The sequence below is a fragment of the Sturnira hondurensis genome, unplaced genomic scaffold, assembly GCF_014824575.4.
Source record: "Sturnira hondurensis isolate 20B ecotype Veracruz unplaced genomic scaffold, ASM1482457v3 Scaffold0005252, whole genome shotgun sequence".
In the NCBI taxonomy this organism is placed as follows: Eukaryota; Metazoa; Chordata; class Mammalia; order Chiroptera; family Phyllostomidae; genus Sturnira; species Sturnira hondurensis.
Genome location: NW_028077883.1, coordinates 1,735,622 through 1,752,145, shown reverse-complemented (window position 1 = coordinate 1,752,145; position 16,524 = coordinate 1,735,622). Strand labels below are relative to the sequence as shown.

The 16,524-nt window shown below is 37.4% G+C and overlaps 1 protein-coding gene across 2 annotated transcripts in view; it reads left to right on the top strand.

Annotated features, from left to right (window-relative positions):
* The window catches only part of PHF14 (PHD finger protein 14), a 188,180-nt gene that overhangs the window by 165,999 nt on the left and 5,657 nt on the right, over positions 1-16,524 (top strand). The window contains exon 18 of one of the 2 annotated variants that reach the window (XM_037046385.1): positions 4,813-5,012. The exons of the other annotated variant lie outside the window; for it this stretch is intronic. Within the exon in view, the coding sequence (XP_036902280.1) occupies positions 4,813-4,887 (75 nt within the window). The 3' untranslated portion in view covers positions 4,888-5,012. Of the gene's footprint in view, positions 1-4,812; positions 5,013-16,524 lie in introns of those variants that run through there. 2 annotated transcript variants of the gene reach the window in all.

Sequence of the window (16,524 nt, the reverse complement as noted above, 5' to 3'; positions counted from 1 at the left end):
AAGTACTCAAGAAAGGAATTTTAGACAGAAAATCAAAAGGAAACAGCGGCCTTAAATGACACACATCAGATGGATTTAACTGATATCTCTACAGCACTTCATCCCAAATCAGCAGAATATACATTCTTTTCAAGTGCACAAGGAATAGTATCTAGGATAGACCACAATAAATTTAAGACTAAAATTATGTCAAGCGTATTTTCTGACCATAATGGTATAGAACTAGAAATCAATCAGAAGAGATTAAAAAAAAAAACTTGGAAAACAAAGACAGGGAGGCGAAATAACATGTTGCTAAATAATGAGTGGGTTAACAATGAGATCAAGGAAGAAATCTAAAAGATACCTTGAAACAAATGAAAACGAGGACACAATAACCCCAAATTTGTGGGACACTGGGAAAGCAATCCTAACTGGGAAAGTCAGAGCATTATGGGCCTATCTCAAGAAACAAGAAAAATATCAAATAAGCAATCTAACTTTACACTTAAAGGAACTAGAAAAAGAACAACAAACAAAGCCTAAAGTGAGTAGAAATAAACAAAACAGAGTCTCAAAAAAAAAGCAAAAGATTAGCAAAAACAAGAGCTAGTTCAGAGAAAGAAAAGAAGGAAGGAAGGAAAGATGGAAGGAAGGAATTTTAAGTAGAATAATGGAATGCAAAAATTTTATTTTAGCTGTACATTTTCAGTGTAGAGTCTATAGTGCTTTGTTTTTTCTACATAAAATCATGATCATACTTTGTATTTACTTTGAATTTAGAAAACTTTCACTAGGTAGTCATTTTTATTTTTTAATCTTTTTATTTTGAAATAATTTTAGATTTACAGAAAAGTTGCAAAATAATTAAAAATAATTCTCATTTGGCCTCTGTCTAGCTTCCTGCAGTGTTATAATCTCCCGTAACCAAAGTAATTATTACTGAAACCAGGAAAGTAACGTCAAGACAATACTATTAACAACTGCATGGACCATAGTCAGATTTTGCCAGTTTCCCCACGAATGTTCTTTTTATTGCCACATTGCATTTAGTCCTCGTGTCCCTTAGTCTTTTCCAATCTATGATAGTCCAGACTTTGCCTTGTCTTTCACACCCTTGACACTTTAGCAGACTACTGTTCAATTATTTTGTAGTTTTTCTCTGTTGTTTTCTCATGTGTAGATTGAGGTTGCACATTATTGGGAAGGACACCAGAGACCAGAGCTGATGTGTCTTTTTCAGTGCATCAAACCAAAGGTTCAATGTTAATATGTGTCACCGATGATGTTGACCTTCATCGCTTGGTTACTGTGGTGTCTGACAGGCTTCTCCCTATAAAGGTACTCTGAAAGCCACCTCTAAAGATATAAAGAAGCAATGGGGAAAGTTGTTGCTTTGGGTATTTCTACCCTAAAATCTTCAGTACTCATGGACCATAATTTCAATCTAAATATTACCTGAGCTGTAGCTATTCTGGCTGCTAAAACAAGTGGCATTTGTTTGGAGTTGGATACCTCCTAAGAGAGAGGAAAAGTGGGATGGACAGGTTTTATTAATTGGCATCAATTCTTTGAACTCTCATGAGAACTAAGTTAAATTTGTAAAGAAGGGAAAATGGAAAATCCCCTCTCTTACAAACTGGTGCAAGCTGAATGACATTTGAACAAAATCCTGCAAGTTTATTCATTGTTAAGAGGGATTCAGAATAGATTAAAATGGCAGTGCTTTTACTTATTTCTCTGTTAGAATAACTGTTTTAGTCTCATGTACCCTGGAGCACTAGACCATAATTGCATTGTCGCCTCACTACAACAATGCTGTTAGGTAAGAAGAGCAAGAAGACTAAGGAGCCATATTCTGGCATTTGACATTATGAGTATTATTGTCATATCAATAGGTATTTTGACATTCCACATGTAAGTGGCAAATCCACAAGGATGTCACAATCAACGCATTTTCTGGAGGATGAATTAACAAGTTTAAACATTAAGAGGTAAACCGGTCTCATTCCCAGCGGCCCCAAAGGGTACATTTTCTTGCTGACTTCTTTAGAACACTTCATGAAATGAATGTCAAACTTGTCAGGGCTGTCACCAAGAAAATGATCCGTGTGGCAAGGGTCTTTCACTGGGAAACAAACAGATGTCTTTTCTCAGCAAAAAGTGACAAAACCCTGTCATCTATCAGGAGAAATTCTTGTCTGCCTTTAATATCCAGTACTGAAGAAATACTTTGGTAAAAAAAGCTTCCTTTCTTTGTAGTTTCACTCATTACACACTCCTTTGTCAATGATACTTGATTTGCTGGCTGGGCAATTTTAATGTTTTCATTGATCGTGAATTGCATGCAAACTTCTTTTAAAAAATTGACCTACAATGTTAAAAACACAAATTAACACTTCAAAAAAATAAAAGAGCCAAAGCAACTTCTAAAATCCTTTCTGGAGCTTTACTGTACCTAATTCTAATGCTTTTATTTACAATGATAAAAATACATTAGTGTTATTTTGATTATGTTATACTATAGCAGTTACGATGAATTATACTCTAGCAGTGAGGGTTACATGTCTTTTTCACCCCTCCATAATTCTTTTTATATCCAGATCACAGCTATCCTTGCACAAAGGACGAAAGAGATTGGATCTTGTTACTTATATAAGTGTTTTAACGGCATACAAAGGCAAGATATTTTAAGACATGTCTTCAGCATAAAGGAAAGCGTGGAGCAGTTTTTGCACCTGTCGTGAACAGACGACAATGTTAGGAGAGACATGCATTCACAAACCATACTTTATTACTCAGAAAAATCCAACCAGAAAAAGACTGGCATTATATTAAGAAAGTTAGTTAAATGTGAAAGTAAAGTATATAGACACTTCTTAGTCCTCAGGGTTATTATTAGGCCTTTACATTTCTATTTTGACTTAGAACATAAAGGTTGCCAGGAAAACTAGATAGCCAAGCTTCTAAAAACGGTGAGTCTTATTGGTGTGGGCAGTTGGTAGGCTGCTGTCCACACGATAAAGGCTCCATTCTTGTACACATTAAAGGATATGCGCTTGATAATGGCTTCTTGGCTGATGTTGCTTCAAACATTTGCTTAATTCTGTTTTTAATACTGCTCTAGTAAGTTGAGACGGCCAGAGAGTGACTACTGGGAAGGACGTGGCACTTTTCCAAATTACATTATTGGTTTAGTCAGACTTTCTTTTATTCAGTTTTTACTCCACTGTTTCAAAGAGTTCAGAAAACATCTATTGGATCCCAACTATATACTAACTGTGTGCTGTTTGGTGGTGGGAATGTAAGATAAAGAAGGTAAAGCCCAGCCTTGTGGAACATACAGACGAATCCAATGCTACCTAACAAAAATTGCCACCTTTACCTGCTGATTCAATGCTTTCTGTCAGTGTCTCATTTGAAGAAGGCAGTGGAAACTGTAGAGTAATATTTACTTTTTATTAGGATATAATTAGAAATGTTTGTCTAAAAGTGGCAACTACATGTTAATAGATTTTCAACAATCAACAGAACGTAATATCTCTATTCAGTAGAGATAAATTGGTAAAAAGGAGTAAACAAATACAGTGGCTTTTCTGCTTAAAGAAGTGTATTAAAACTACATTGCCAAGGTGATATTTAAACACCATCCCTCATATTCCACATATCTGTAATATTCAGGCTGGCCGATAATATTGATACTTACTTTCCTGGTGTTGACTAAGTCTGAATCACAGATGCTATTGAGTTTAGAGACAAAACATATAAAGGAATCTTTCTCCATCATAATGTTTACGGGTGAAGTTTGGGTTTTCACAGAAAACAAATAGGTATACCTTGATTTGCGCTTTCTCATACAAGTATTTAATTGAACTGAATTTTGTTTCATAAGGTAATAGAGAAACAGAGTGCTGGGTTTGGTGATACTGATACTATTACTGTTGTCTAGAGATACTTAAGAAATTGCTACTCTTGCTTTAATTAAGTCAGGAAAGAGGCAGTGCTTTGTACTGCAGTTAATAAAAATGAAAGATCTTACTTGATAAATCAAAAATATCAGACAAGCAAGATGGCTTTGTACTTGGGTGTTGTCGAAGGAGCCGGTGTGATGAGATGAGTTTCAAGTTGTGAGCTGAAATATTTTTCCAGGCTCTCATTACTCACACTTTGGAGGTCGCCATTGAATCCTGAACACCAGAAGCACTTTATCCATGTGGAGCCAGACGTGATGATGTCACTTCATTTATTCACCATGTGCCACCAGCCTTGCTCTGAATTATGAGGCTACCCCCTAGAATTGAAACTGGAGAAGATTGTAAGCATTCTACAGCCTGACATGGCCATGCCTCCTATTTTAGAGCCGGCTGAACTTCAGATAACATATGGTGGTCCGAGTAATTGGAAAATTGGCAGACCTGTCAAGGAAGTATGCTGGATGACACAAAAATGCCATGCTTGGAGCACACGGTGTCTCAGAAGTTAAATTTATTGCTTTTCATCAAACAGTGAAGCAAAAAGATCTGATTCACCCCTTTAAAAGGACACTTGGTAGTGGCAGGTCTGATTTCAAAAGACACTTTTAGGTAGTTGGTAAAATAAGTTGCTTTAAAAATATATGGTAGAACTTTTTAGTCAGCATGTAGTATAAAATAGCACCCACTATAAATATTTAAATGTTACCTAATTTTACCATTTTGTTCATAGCCTTTTCCCTAGGATGACTGGGATCACAACAGTCAGTTCTTCAGAGAAGTAGAGTTAAAATGTATTAAGTATAGTGGACAAAATGCCCTCAAGTTTATATTTTAATGTTTTCTAAAATTTATTTCACAGGAAGATGAAAATGAAGCTGAAAGAAAAAATATATCTCAGGAGCTCAGCATGGAACAGAAAAATCCAAAGAAATAAAGGATTTTCTGTAGTGTTTTTGAAAAGTTTGCAATTTATGTAGTAGCAGACAAAATTTCTAATTGTAAAATGTTCAATTGTAAAACCTTAATCTGCAAAATGTTCTGAATAAAGTTGTTGAAAATGAAATAGGAGCTTGCATTTGAAATTTGTATGTTTTTAGAGCAATTTAAACTTTTATATAAAAGCTAGGCCTTTAAAATATTTAAAAAAAAATCTTTACTGGAATTTGAGAACAGCAGAATTTTTCTCTTATCCGTAACCTAAGGTTAGTGCATCTGGATGACCCAGAAACTAACAAACAAACAAACAAACAAAAACTCTGAAAGTCTTTTATTTACCCCCTTACTAGTCTCTGTTGTCTTCTTCAAGGGCCTTAACAGAATTCCAATTATTTTTATAAAGAAAAACCAGCATATTCAAAAGCGAACAGGCAACAGGTGCACATGAAAACACTTAAAATCAACCAACGTCGTGAAATTAAATGCTGTTTTCTGATTTCATCTTAGATACCAACTTAGATTTCATGTAATACCCTAGGATTGCAGGTAAAAGCTAAAAAGAAATGATAACTCATCATTCTCTGTGGCAGAAGTAGGGCAGTGACTTTTTTCAATTGAATTTGGGGGGATGATATCGGTTAATAAAATTATACAGGTTTCAGGTGTACAGTTCTACAACACATCATCTGTGTATTATATTGTGTGTTTACCACAGCAAGTCAAATCTCCTCCCATCACCATTTATCCCCCTTTTCCTTCTTCTACCTGCCCTCATCCCCTTGCCCTCTGGGAATCACCGTACTGTTGGCCATGTCTGTGCCTTAGCCCCTTCACCCTTCTTGCCCAGCCCCCAAACCCCTCCACCCTGACAGCTAGGGCCGCAACTTTTCATTCATAAAATATTTACTACGGACCTACTATGTGCAGGGCCCTGCATACTTTCCCCGACCATTTCATAACAGTTCCCCACCTGTTTGTTTGGCTTAAGAATTGTGTCGAATTTCTGTGATTTCCATCTTTATCACTTCTCAGTAACGAGCCATGTTTCTTTCCCTGGTTCTAATGTCTAAGCTGCCATTTTGCCAACTATAGCAGGAGCAAAGAATCTACTTGCTATTTGCAGAGCCAAATGTTTTTTGACAACGTCTTTGTTTGATTATTTAAGGCAGAGTTTCTTAAAATAAGAGGCAGAACTTTGGAAGGCTTGTGAGAGAATGTCAGAAACACAGCCTCCCTGCGTGAGCGGAATGCATGCACTTGCCCTGTAGCTGTAGTTTCATCACAGGCGCCTGACAAGCTCAGCAAAGGTGTGACAGTGGGGCGTGCCGGTAGCTCTGATGCCGTGAGCTCAACGGGAAAGCTGCCACTAGACAAGATAGAAAATTCCTTCCTGTGTAAGCCCCAAATCGTGCAACATAAGTGGCTATCAGGAGAACAGCTGTATCCCGCAGACTGGATTCCCTATTGGAGAATCTGGGACAAAGACTTGGAGACAAAGAAAAGCCTGAGAAGTCAGGACAGGGTCTGCCAAGGGCTTCTGCAATAAGCAAATAAAAATTAATTGGACTTTTCCTCCTATTTTTTTCTGTTTTTGAGATAGATATCAATGTATTTTATTTTATTTTTTTTGAAAATTTTTAAATATTTTATTTATTTATCTTTTAGAGGGGAAGGGAAGGAGAGAAGGAGAGAAATATCAATGTATGGTTGCCTCTCGTGAGTCCCCTGCTGGGAACTGGCCTGCAACCCAGGCATGTGCCCTGACTGGGAATCGAACCGCGATCATGTGGTTCACAGGCCCGTGCTCAATCCACTGAGCTACACCAGCCAGGGCCATGATATCAATGTATTTTAAAAGATGCATGTTTGCATAGATTGGAATTAATAGTGTTGCTTTTGAAAAGGAGCAATAATACATGTTTCATATTATAACTGACTTTATTTTTAATAGGCACTGCTGAATGCTACTCATCACGCATTATACCGCTAATCATCCCAATTAGCATATAATATACTTACTTTCACCTTTCCGGTTTTACCAATGTTTGAGGCTTAGGCAAGGGAGATAAGTTAACCCAGGCTGGGTAGCTTGTAATCAGCAGAGCAAGACTTCCAACCCAAGCAGTCTCACCCCAGAATATCACTTTTTATCTCTGTGGGACACTTAATGCCATACTTCTTTCCATCCACTGTTCCCCCCAGCACCTCATTCATTATCTATTACCTTTCCTCTAGTCATGTCCTCCCCCTAACTTCTCAATCATGTTTTATTCATTTTGAAGACTGACTTGAGTGGAATAATCGAGACAATTATAACTACCATTCCACCTGCTCCAAAACATGGAAATCCTGCTTTATCTTTTTTACATTGAGACATGATGGAGCAAGAAGTAGGAAAGCCCCATCACTTCCTATGAATTTTCAGTAACCTTATGGCCACATTTTTTAGTAGACTGCTTATTCATTATTAGTGTGTTGCATTTCAGCTGCAACACATTAGTAGTTCTTTAATTTCTAAAACAAGTTTTGAGGATGAGAGTCACAGTGACATCAGCCACCAGCCAGCATTTGAAATATTTGAATTTAAGTGATATGATACCTTTAACCACTGAAAACCCCAGTTTTCCTTTAAAAACTTCTTTTTCTAAATATATACCCTTTGATTTAGGCTATTGAGTAATAGAGTGGAATCACTGTAAATTTCCTTTAGGGAAATGTGCCATGTGAATTTTTCAGACTTTTAGGGCCCATTTATTTATACCCTAAGTTTATGTATATAAATCTTGTTATCATGCTACAAGGTTGCCCATATTATATCACTGTGATTAAGCTAGTCACTTAATTTGACACAAATCATGTATATCATATTTTATATTGTATAGAATATCAAGTATTGTTTTAGCTCATAATAAAACATCCCAGGCTAGAGGGCCTGAACAACAGCTATTTATTTTTTCACTGTTACGGAGGCCGGAAGCCCCAGATGAAGCTCCAGCAGGTTTGGTTTCCGGTGAGACTTCTTTCTGGCTTGCCAGTGGTGGCCTTGCCCGGCCCTCCCACGATCTGTGCTCGGTGAGTGCGTGCGGAAAGAGGGCAGGCGAGCTCTCTGCCATCTCTTCTTACACGAACACTAATTGTATTGGATCAGGACCCCAAACTAAGACCTCTTTTAACCTTAATTTCTCCTTACCCCAAATACAGCCATACAGGGGAGGGGTACTGGTAGACCTTTTGCCTGTGAATATGGGGGGGGCACATTTAGTCCATAACACATTATTTTAAAAAGTCCAAATGCCTCTGTTTTAACAATTCTGAGTTATGTCAAGGAGCACTACAGTGAAGTCCCAATGAAAACTCTATGGCGATATGGATTACATATAGTAGGGTCCTTAGAAAAGTTAATAATTAGAATGTAATCTAAAATTTGATTTCTAAAGAAGATGAACTACTTCACAATGATATGTACCTGTTTTATCCCTGTATCCTCATTATTTAGTTTATTTTCAGACTCGTACTAGGCGTGACCCCACCCCTAGAAGCCAGTCTGTAACTAACAATATCAAATATCTGAAGGATAAAATTCCTTCTACCTCCTGATTCCTACGTAATTTCCACCCAGTCACCCAAAGTGGATTGTCTGCATGTTAGTTACTGAACTATAATTCTTCACACATCACTAAAGAATTTAAAAATAAAACATCTTTTAATCAGTATTTTTCTCTTTCATACTTACGCACAGCATTTGAAAATTTTATTCAGAATTCCTTTTCCTCAGATCTACAGAACAAATGGCAGAAATGGGAGCAGGTGTTACGTTGTTCTGTAATGCAAAGTGCTGGGCACTGGGATGCCCAAATCCTTAAACTCACTCAACAGAGCTTTCTTGGGACCTCCCATATGCCCTGCATTGTTCGTCACTGAGGACTCAGTGACAAACTTGGTCTGCTGTAACTGTCCTGAAGTTCTTAAAAAGGTTTAATTTTTGAACAAGGGGCCTCCGAGAGTTATTTTGCAGTTGCCTGCAAATTGTGTAACAGGTTCTAACTACTAAATGTGCTGCTTTTATCTTTAAATCATTTTTACTGGAATATAATTTACATACAAAAGACACCCATTTTAAATGTGCAGTACAATAAATTTTGTATCTATCTATGCAATCACCACGCTAATCTAGATACAAAGCATTTCCATCGCCCCTAAAAGTTTTCTGGTGAAATTTTTAAATCATTATCACATCCCTATTATAGTCACTGATCTGCTTGCTTTCTTATTAGTTTTGCCTGTTCTAAAGTTTCACATAAATGGAATCATTTTGTATATGGCCTTTTGAGTCTGGCTTTCTTCACTCAGCATAATATTTTAGATTCATTCATGTTATTGCATGAATCAGTAGTGCATTCCTTTTACTGCTGAGTATTTTTCATTGTATAAATATACCACACCTTATGTATCTGTTCACTTGTTGCTGGACATTTGGACAGATGTATAAAACAAGATATACAAATGATGAGTAAGTACAAGTAAACATGCTCAACATCATTTAGTTATAAGGAAAATGCAAATTAAAACCACAGTGAGTTACTGTTGCACCATATACACTAAAATGGCTATAATGGTGTTACACAATCCAGCCTGTTAAGCACTTAGGATATGACTAGTCCCAATGGAGATGTGCTGTAACTATGAAAGACATGTTGGAATTTGGTGAATTAGCATGAAAAAAGGCTAAAAGAGCTCATTAACAATTTTTTCTAATTACATGCTGAGATTATAATATTTGAATAGATTCAGCTAAGTAAAACATATTATTAAAATAAATTTCAACAATTTTCACTTTTTATTATGGGTCATAGAAAATTTGAAATTACATATGTGGCTTCATTTCTACTGGACACAATTAGTCCCAGGCTATAATTTAAAGTCTGATAAATATTCATACAAAGGTCTCATCTAAGCCATGTGCAGACTATAAACCCAGGGAAATTGTGAAATAATCAGTGTGTATCGTTAGCAGCTGCTAATATTGTGGTAACATTTATGCAGCAACAGAAAACTAACAGAGGTATCACATAAGAGGTTGAGAATAGGTTGCTGCTTTTGGCACGGTAGGCATTCAGCAGTGGTCCCCAAATCGGTCTTCAGGGATAAACACTAATGTTCTTGAGTCCATGCATAGCCTCTCTCCCTGCAGAATGGCCATTTTGTTCATGAGCCTATCCAAAAAGCACTGATGTAGCCGTGGGAGGAAGCTGGCTGACAGCGAAACGAAATTGTCATCTTGTCTACCTGATTATTGCTGCAAGTATAAAATGCTACACCGCTTTGGAAAAGAGTTGGGAAGTTTCCTATGAAATTAAACATACCCTTAGTCCTGACTGGTGTAGTTCAGTGATTTGGGCACTGTCCCACAAACTGAAACGTCACCAGTTCTGTTCCTGGTTGGGGCACATGCCTGGATTGCGGGCCAGGTACTTGGTTGGGGTATGTGAGAGGCAACTGATTGATGTTTCTTTCTCACATTGATGTTTCTTTCCCTCTCTCCCTCTCTAAATATAAATAAAATATTAAAAAATAGACACACCCTTAATATATGACACAGTGACTCCGCTATAGATTTTTACACAAAAGAAATGAAAATAGAGCCCACACAAAAATCTATACAAAAATATTTTAACAACTTTGTAAGAACCGCAAAGTAGAGGCATCTTTTTTTTCTTTTTAAGTAAAAGCCATACACTTCATAATGGTTATTCTTTTCAGAAACCACTTGTAACACTAAGTAGTGAGGTTCACAAAATTAGTGTTTAATCCTTGATTCTCTCAGGGAAATTGGAAGCATTGTGCAATAGCATTTGTAATAACAGTGTAAAGCTTAGAAATAATCACTGCAAAAGATTCTAAGGACAATTCTAAAAGAAATTAACATACAAAAATTCAAAATTCAAAGTATAGTGTGATGCCTTATTGAAAACATTTAATGTAGTTAAAGCTTTTTAATTATTGCATTTTCTATTTTAATGACTTTTTAATGGCCTTATAGTTGAAAATACATTTAAACCCAACTTTAAAATTTAAAATCATCATATCTTCTGGACAATTTCTATCCATTCCCCTTTGGAGTAGAAAGCTGGAGGGAGCAGTAAAGCAAGTCCTGTGCCCAGTTGCCCCAACCCAGAGGGTTTCTGAACTGCTCTGAGTTTCATCCCCACACACACCGAACAGTACATGCTCATTGTGAAGTAGAATAGCTTTTCATTTGTAACTTTCTAATCATCCACATAAAATGAGGTAAGTCTAGGTCATGTTGCTTGTTGAATATTTTTTGAAAAGTGATAATTATATTCTTACTGCTTATTTTGTATGTTTTTTTTCTATAAAACAATCACTAACACCTTTCCACTAAGCTTAGACAGCTGCAGGCATTTAGTATATCTGTGCTGTCTGTCCTACATTGACTATAATTTGTTGTTTTTCCCGAATGCAACAAACAGTTGCTCTTTAAACTGAATGCATTGAGAGAGAGAGAGAGAGAGAGAGAGAATGTTTTCTACAAATGCATCTCTCTCACGGCCGTGTAAGGTTTACTGTGAATTCTATTGAGAAAGAAGAAATAAGTTCAGTCAATTGCCTTGACATTGCCCCGATGCCTTGAGTCCCTGAGGCCTGCAAACATTTCTAATGGTTGGGTGCTGGCACCATATGGGACTGAAGCAACTTACTTTTCCTGATGGTAGGCTAAATAGGATTCCCTCCAAATAGTGAAAGTTGATTAGAAACCTACTCCATTTCATATCACCTCAAGAAAACAATTGTTACATAGCTATGAATGAGCACATTTCCTTTCCACTCCTGACTACCCTGAGCAATCACGGCAGGTAATAAATGTCTCCCCATGGTGAATTCAATGTGGAGTCCATGATTTGGTTTCTACAGAGGAAGTTAAGTGCTAACAATAGCAGCATGAAAACATATGCAACTACGGCAAAATTCTGATTTGTTTCAGAAAAACCATTAATTTCCTTGTTACAAAGCCAAGTAAGAACAACCCTTTAAAACTATTGAACCACAAGAGCCATTTTCCTTAAGGGTTTTAAGTTCGGGCACAGACTCATGAAATTTATAGCTTTAATGAGATATTCTTTGCCTGCAGTCAAGATGAGGGCTAGATCATTGGTTTCCCAGCATGACATCTATGTGTTCTTATGTGCACTTGATATCATCAGGCTCGTAATAACACAGACGACATCACATTAACGTTTGAAGGTTCACTTTTGTCTCTTCGGTTATGTCTTTCATTTCCATCTACAGCATACTAAATATCTCATTCTAGAAAATAAGATATACTCTACCGTTATTGCTGCTGTCAGTGGGGTAAAAATGCCACAATTTTCATGCACGTTTCAAGTCACAAATAATAGATATGGTTTCCAGAAAATAATAGATAATTGAATCCAATGTCACATGTGTAAGTCTGAACACAATAATCTGCCTTATTGATACCTAAGGAGCAGAAGCTGTGGCTCTCCATGATTCATGCCAGTATCAGAAAGAGGTAATAACTACTGCAGAATCCGTCATGCTATGCCCCGCAATGAGAAAAAAACACACGTGCAGGAACTCTGAAGACAGATTCAACCTGTTATTTGCAAAACATCATTATTTTTTACATAATGAAATTCTGTGATTAAGGAACCTAATACAAGCAGCCATGTCCTTAGATTTGTATAAATGTTTGAAGCGGTTTATCTTAATTTGATGATCCCTCTACTATTGATCATCATCAACAATATCAGACCCATTAGAGTGGAGAGAGTCCCCGTGTACTCATAACTGAGATTCAAGATTATTACGATTTTTGCCATGCTTGCTCTATCTATATAGTTTTTCCCTTTGATTCCCAGACAACAGTGCCGTCTCTTTTTCTCCTTTCAAAAGTTTGTTTCTGATCAGATATGTTTAATGTTTTTCTATGACATTTTGTTTCGTTTTTCAATAGTGTGAGGCAGTCAACAGGTTAACATGGTGATGGAAGACTGGACCTCAGTATATTCCGTCTTGTGCCTCTCAGGCCACATTTTTAGTGAGACTCAAAGAAGATATTTTCTTTGAATTGTTTTAATGGTCATGATGTAAGAAGCAGAAATGGCACAGAAACTCAGTTCATGTTTGCATTTTTGCTCTTAGGCAGGAAAACAGAAATAACCAGAGCTGCAAATCATGAAGGAGAACACATTGCAACCTCCAGAGCACTGTTGAATCGAGGCATCTAATATCAACAAGAGACAAAAGTGGTGTATTCAGCAGTGCCTTTGAAAATCTGTCTTACTAGTAAAAATCAAATTAACAAACGGAACAGCTGTTCAGGATGATGACTCTTTCTGGTTATTTTTTAAACTGCATTTTTTTGCTATTACTGGTTTAGGATTTGAAATTTTACATTTGAGTATGTCTAATTTTGGAAGTCAAGAACAGGCTTCCACAAAAGGTCTTAGTAGGCTGTTTGTCTTCAGTGCTCGGTTTGTGAGTTCCTTCTTCCCTCATCCTAGCCCAGGTCTATCTTCCTGGAGGAACAATTGCTGCTGAAGACCTCTTCTTCACACCTTCATCTTTCCCAGACTCCTCTAAATTCTAGCTCTCCTTCTGCCTTCTCTCAGACCCGGAATCTCTTTCCCAGGGAGTCTCACATTTTTCTTTTAAGTATATTGTAAGAGAGCAGCTGGCAAATATGGTGATGACCCCGGCCAGCATGGCTTGGTTGGTTAGAGCATTATCCTGAATACCAAAAGGTTGTGGATTTGATTCTCAGGGCATGTACCTAGGTTGCAGGTTCAATCCCTGGTCAAGGCATGTACAAAAGGCAGTCAATTGACGTTTCTCTCTTACATTGATGTTGCTCTCTCTCCCTCTCCCTCTCCCTTCCTCTTTCTCTAAAAGCAATGAAATAACATCCTGGGGTGAGGATAAGAAAAAAATACATGGTAAGTAAATCTTCATGAGTGTACTAGTCAGGCTAGACTAGGCTATGTTGTGGAAACAAACATCCCTGAAATCTCAGCATTTTAAAAGTTTACTTCTCACTCATATCACTCTCTCAGGTGGCTTTCTTGGCAGTTCTTGGAGAAAACTGTCTCATGGATTTATATGTTCACATTGCAACTTCACCATTTGAGTTTCACTGAGAGAGAAAAAGAGAGAGAGAGAGAGAAGGAGAGACAAAAACAGACATAGAAAGTAGTCATGATTAAGTGCTTGAATAGAAATTGATAAAGGAGTTATGGATCACAGAGGGGAGCAGCTAACTAAGCCCAGAGGTGGAAAAAACACTCCATAAAGTCATATTGAATCTGTCTTTGAAGACATGGGGTTTTACCAAAAGTACTGGCAATACAGTTTCAGAGCAATGAAATCAGAACATGCACCAGTGAAGAGTTTTCAAAGGTTGAAAATGATTCAGCAGGTCTGGATCCAAGGGAGTGCAGAGCAGGAAGTGGCCGGAGCTGTGTCTGGGAAGGTAGGAGGGCTTTGGGATTGGCTAAGGCATTTGGGTTTAGTTTCTAGAATTGGATATTTACTAAAGCCAACTAGGAAGAGGAAATAGTGGTAATGGCTGTACCATATGGCAAATGTAATTAATGCCATTGAATTTTACTATTTAAAATGGTAAATTTCATGTTATATACATTTTTACCACAATTTAAGAAATAATATAAGATAACAAATACCATTGAATTGTACGCTAAATAGATATATGGTATGTGCAGTATATTTCAGTACTACTTTTTTTAAAAGAAAGATTTAAGTCTAAAAAAATAATAAAATCAGATGAGGAGCTTTTAAAAAAACTGACACTCAAACCACATCCAACAATCAATTAAATTAGAATCTCTGGGGGTGGGCCGAGCATCTGGTACCTTGAAAAGTGCTCAGGTAATTCCCATGTGCTGCCCCAGTGCAGAATCCCTGCAGTAGACAATGGTGAAGGAAATGGTGAAGAATTTTAATCAGGGGAATAACAGGATCAGATTTGCATTTCAGAAACCTATATCCCTGGCTTATCTGCCCAGGTCTCTCAGTAGCCACATGAATGCGTACACAGCAGTCCCTTCCTGTCCAGGGGAGACCCGTTCCAAGACCCCCAGTGGATGCCTGAAACCATGGATAGTCCTGAATTAAATAAACATATATATATAAGTATATATATGTTTATTTAATATATATGTTTATTTATATATGCCTATAACTTTATAGGCATGGATCCCTATAATAAAGTTGATGTATAAATTAGGCATAGTAAGAGATTTACAATAATAATAATAGAATATAATAATTATACTGTAATAAAAGCTATGTGAGTGTGATCTCTATCTCTCAAAATATCTAAATGTAATGTACCCATCCTTATTGTGATGAAATGAGATAATAAAACGCCTTACAAGTCAAGAACTTTTACCTTTTTACTTAAGGAAGGCATGTTATGGCTTTTCTGTGGCGGGTCCCAATTGCCAGCATCACTACTATTGCACTTTGGGGCCATTATTCAGTAAAATAAGGGTGACTTCAATACAAGCCCTGCGATACCTAGACAATCAGTCTGATATCCAAGATGGCTGCCAAGTGACTAGTGGGTGGGAGACACTGCACAGAGGGATAATTTGTATCCGGAGTGGGAAGGAGTAGAGCCATGTGAGATTTCATCATAATACTTAGAACAGTGCACAATTTAAAACTTAGGTTTATTTTTGGAGTTTTCCATTTAATATTTTTGAACCGTGGTTGACTGCGGGTGACTGAAAGAAACTGGAAAGTGCAACTGCACATAAGAGAGGAACAACTGTAGAGCATTTATTTGTAATTGCCCAAACCTGGAACAACTCAGATGTCCCTCAACTGGCAAACTGGGAAATTCTGGGATAGCCGTACAATAGAATACCAGTGAGTAATAAGCCCCGCAACCTTGGCCCACATTAATTCTCTGTATTCCTGCTGCCTTGGACTCTATCTGCCAAGGCAGAGCATACTGTTTCCTTTTGGGCTTGTGGACTGCCCAGCTCAGCTTTCCTGTGCACCTTAGTGATGTCCTTTTCCAATGATCACTCCAGTCAGAAACCTCACTGATTTCCCTTCATTTCTGAAAATTATGATTGACAGATAGTAAAATTCACTTTTAATGTGAAGTTCTGTGTTTTGACAAGCCATAAAATCATGTAACCATCACCACAATTAAGACAGCAAACAGTTCCATCCCACTTCCAAATTTCCTTGTGCCCTTTTATAACCAACTGTACATGCTTCTCCCCACTCTCAGCCTCTGGGAACCAGTAATCGGTTTTCCATCCCTTGAGTTTTTTTTTTTTTAAGATTTTATTTATTTATTTACCTTTAGAGGGGAAGGAGAGGGAGAGAAACATCAATGTATGGTGCCTTTCGTGTGTCCCCTGCTGGGAGTTGGCCTGCAGGGAACCCACCTGCAACCCAGGCATGTGCCCTGACTGGGAATGGAACTGTGATCCTCTGGTTCACAGGCCCGTGCTCAATCCACTGAGCTATACCAGCCAGGGCTACCATCCCTTGAGTTTTGCCTTTTTTCTAGAATATCATATAAATGGAATGGTAGAACATGTACATTTTTGAAGGG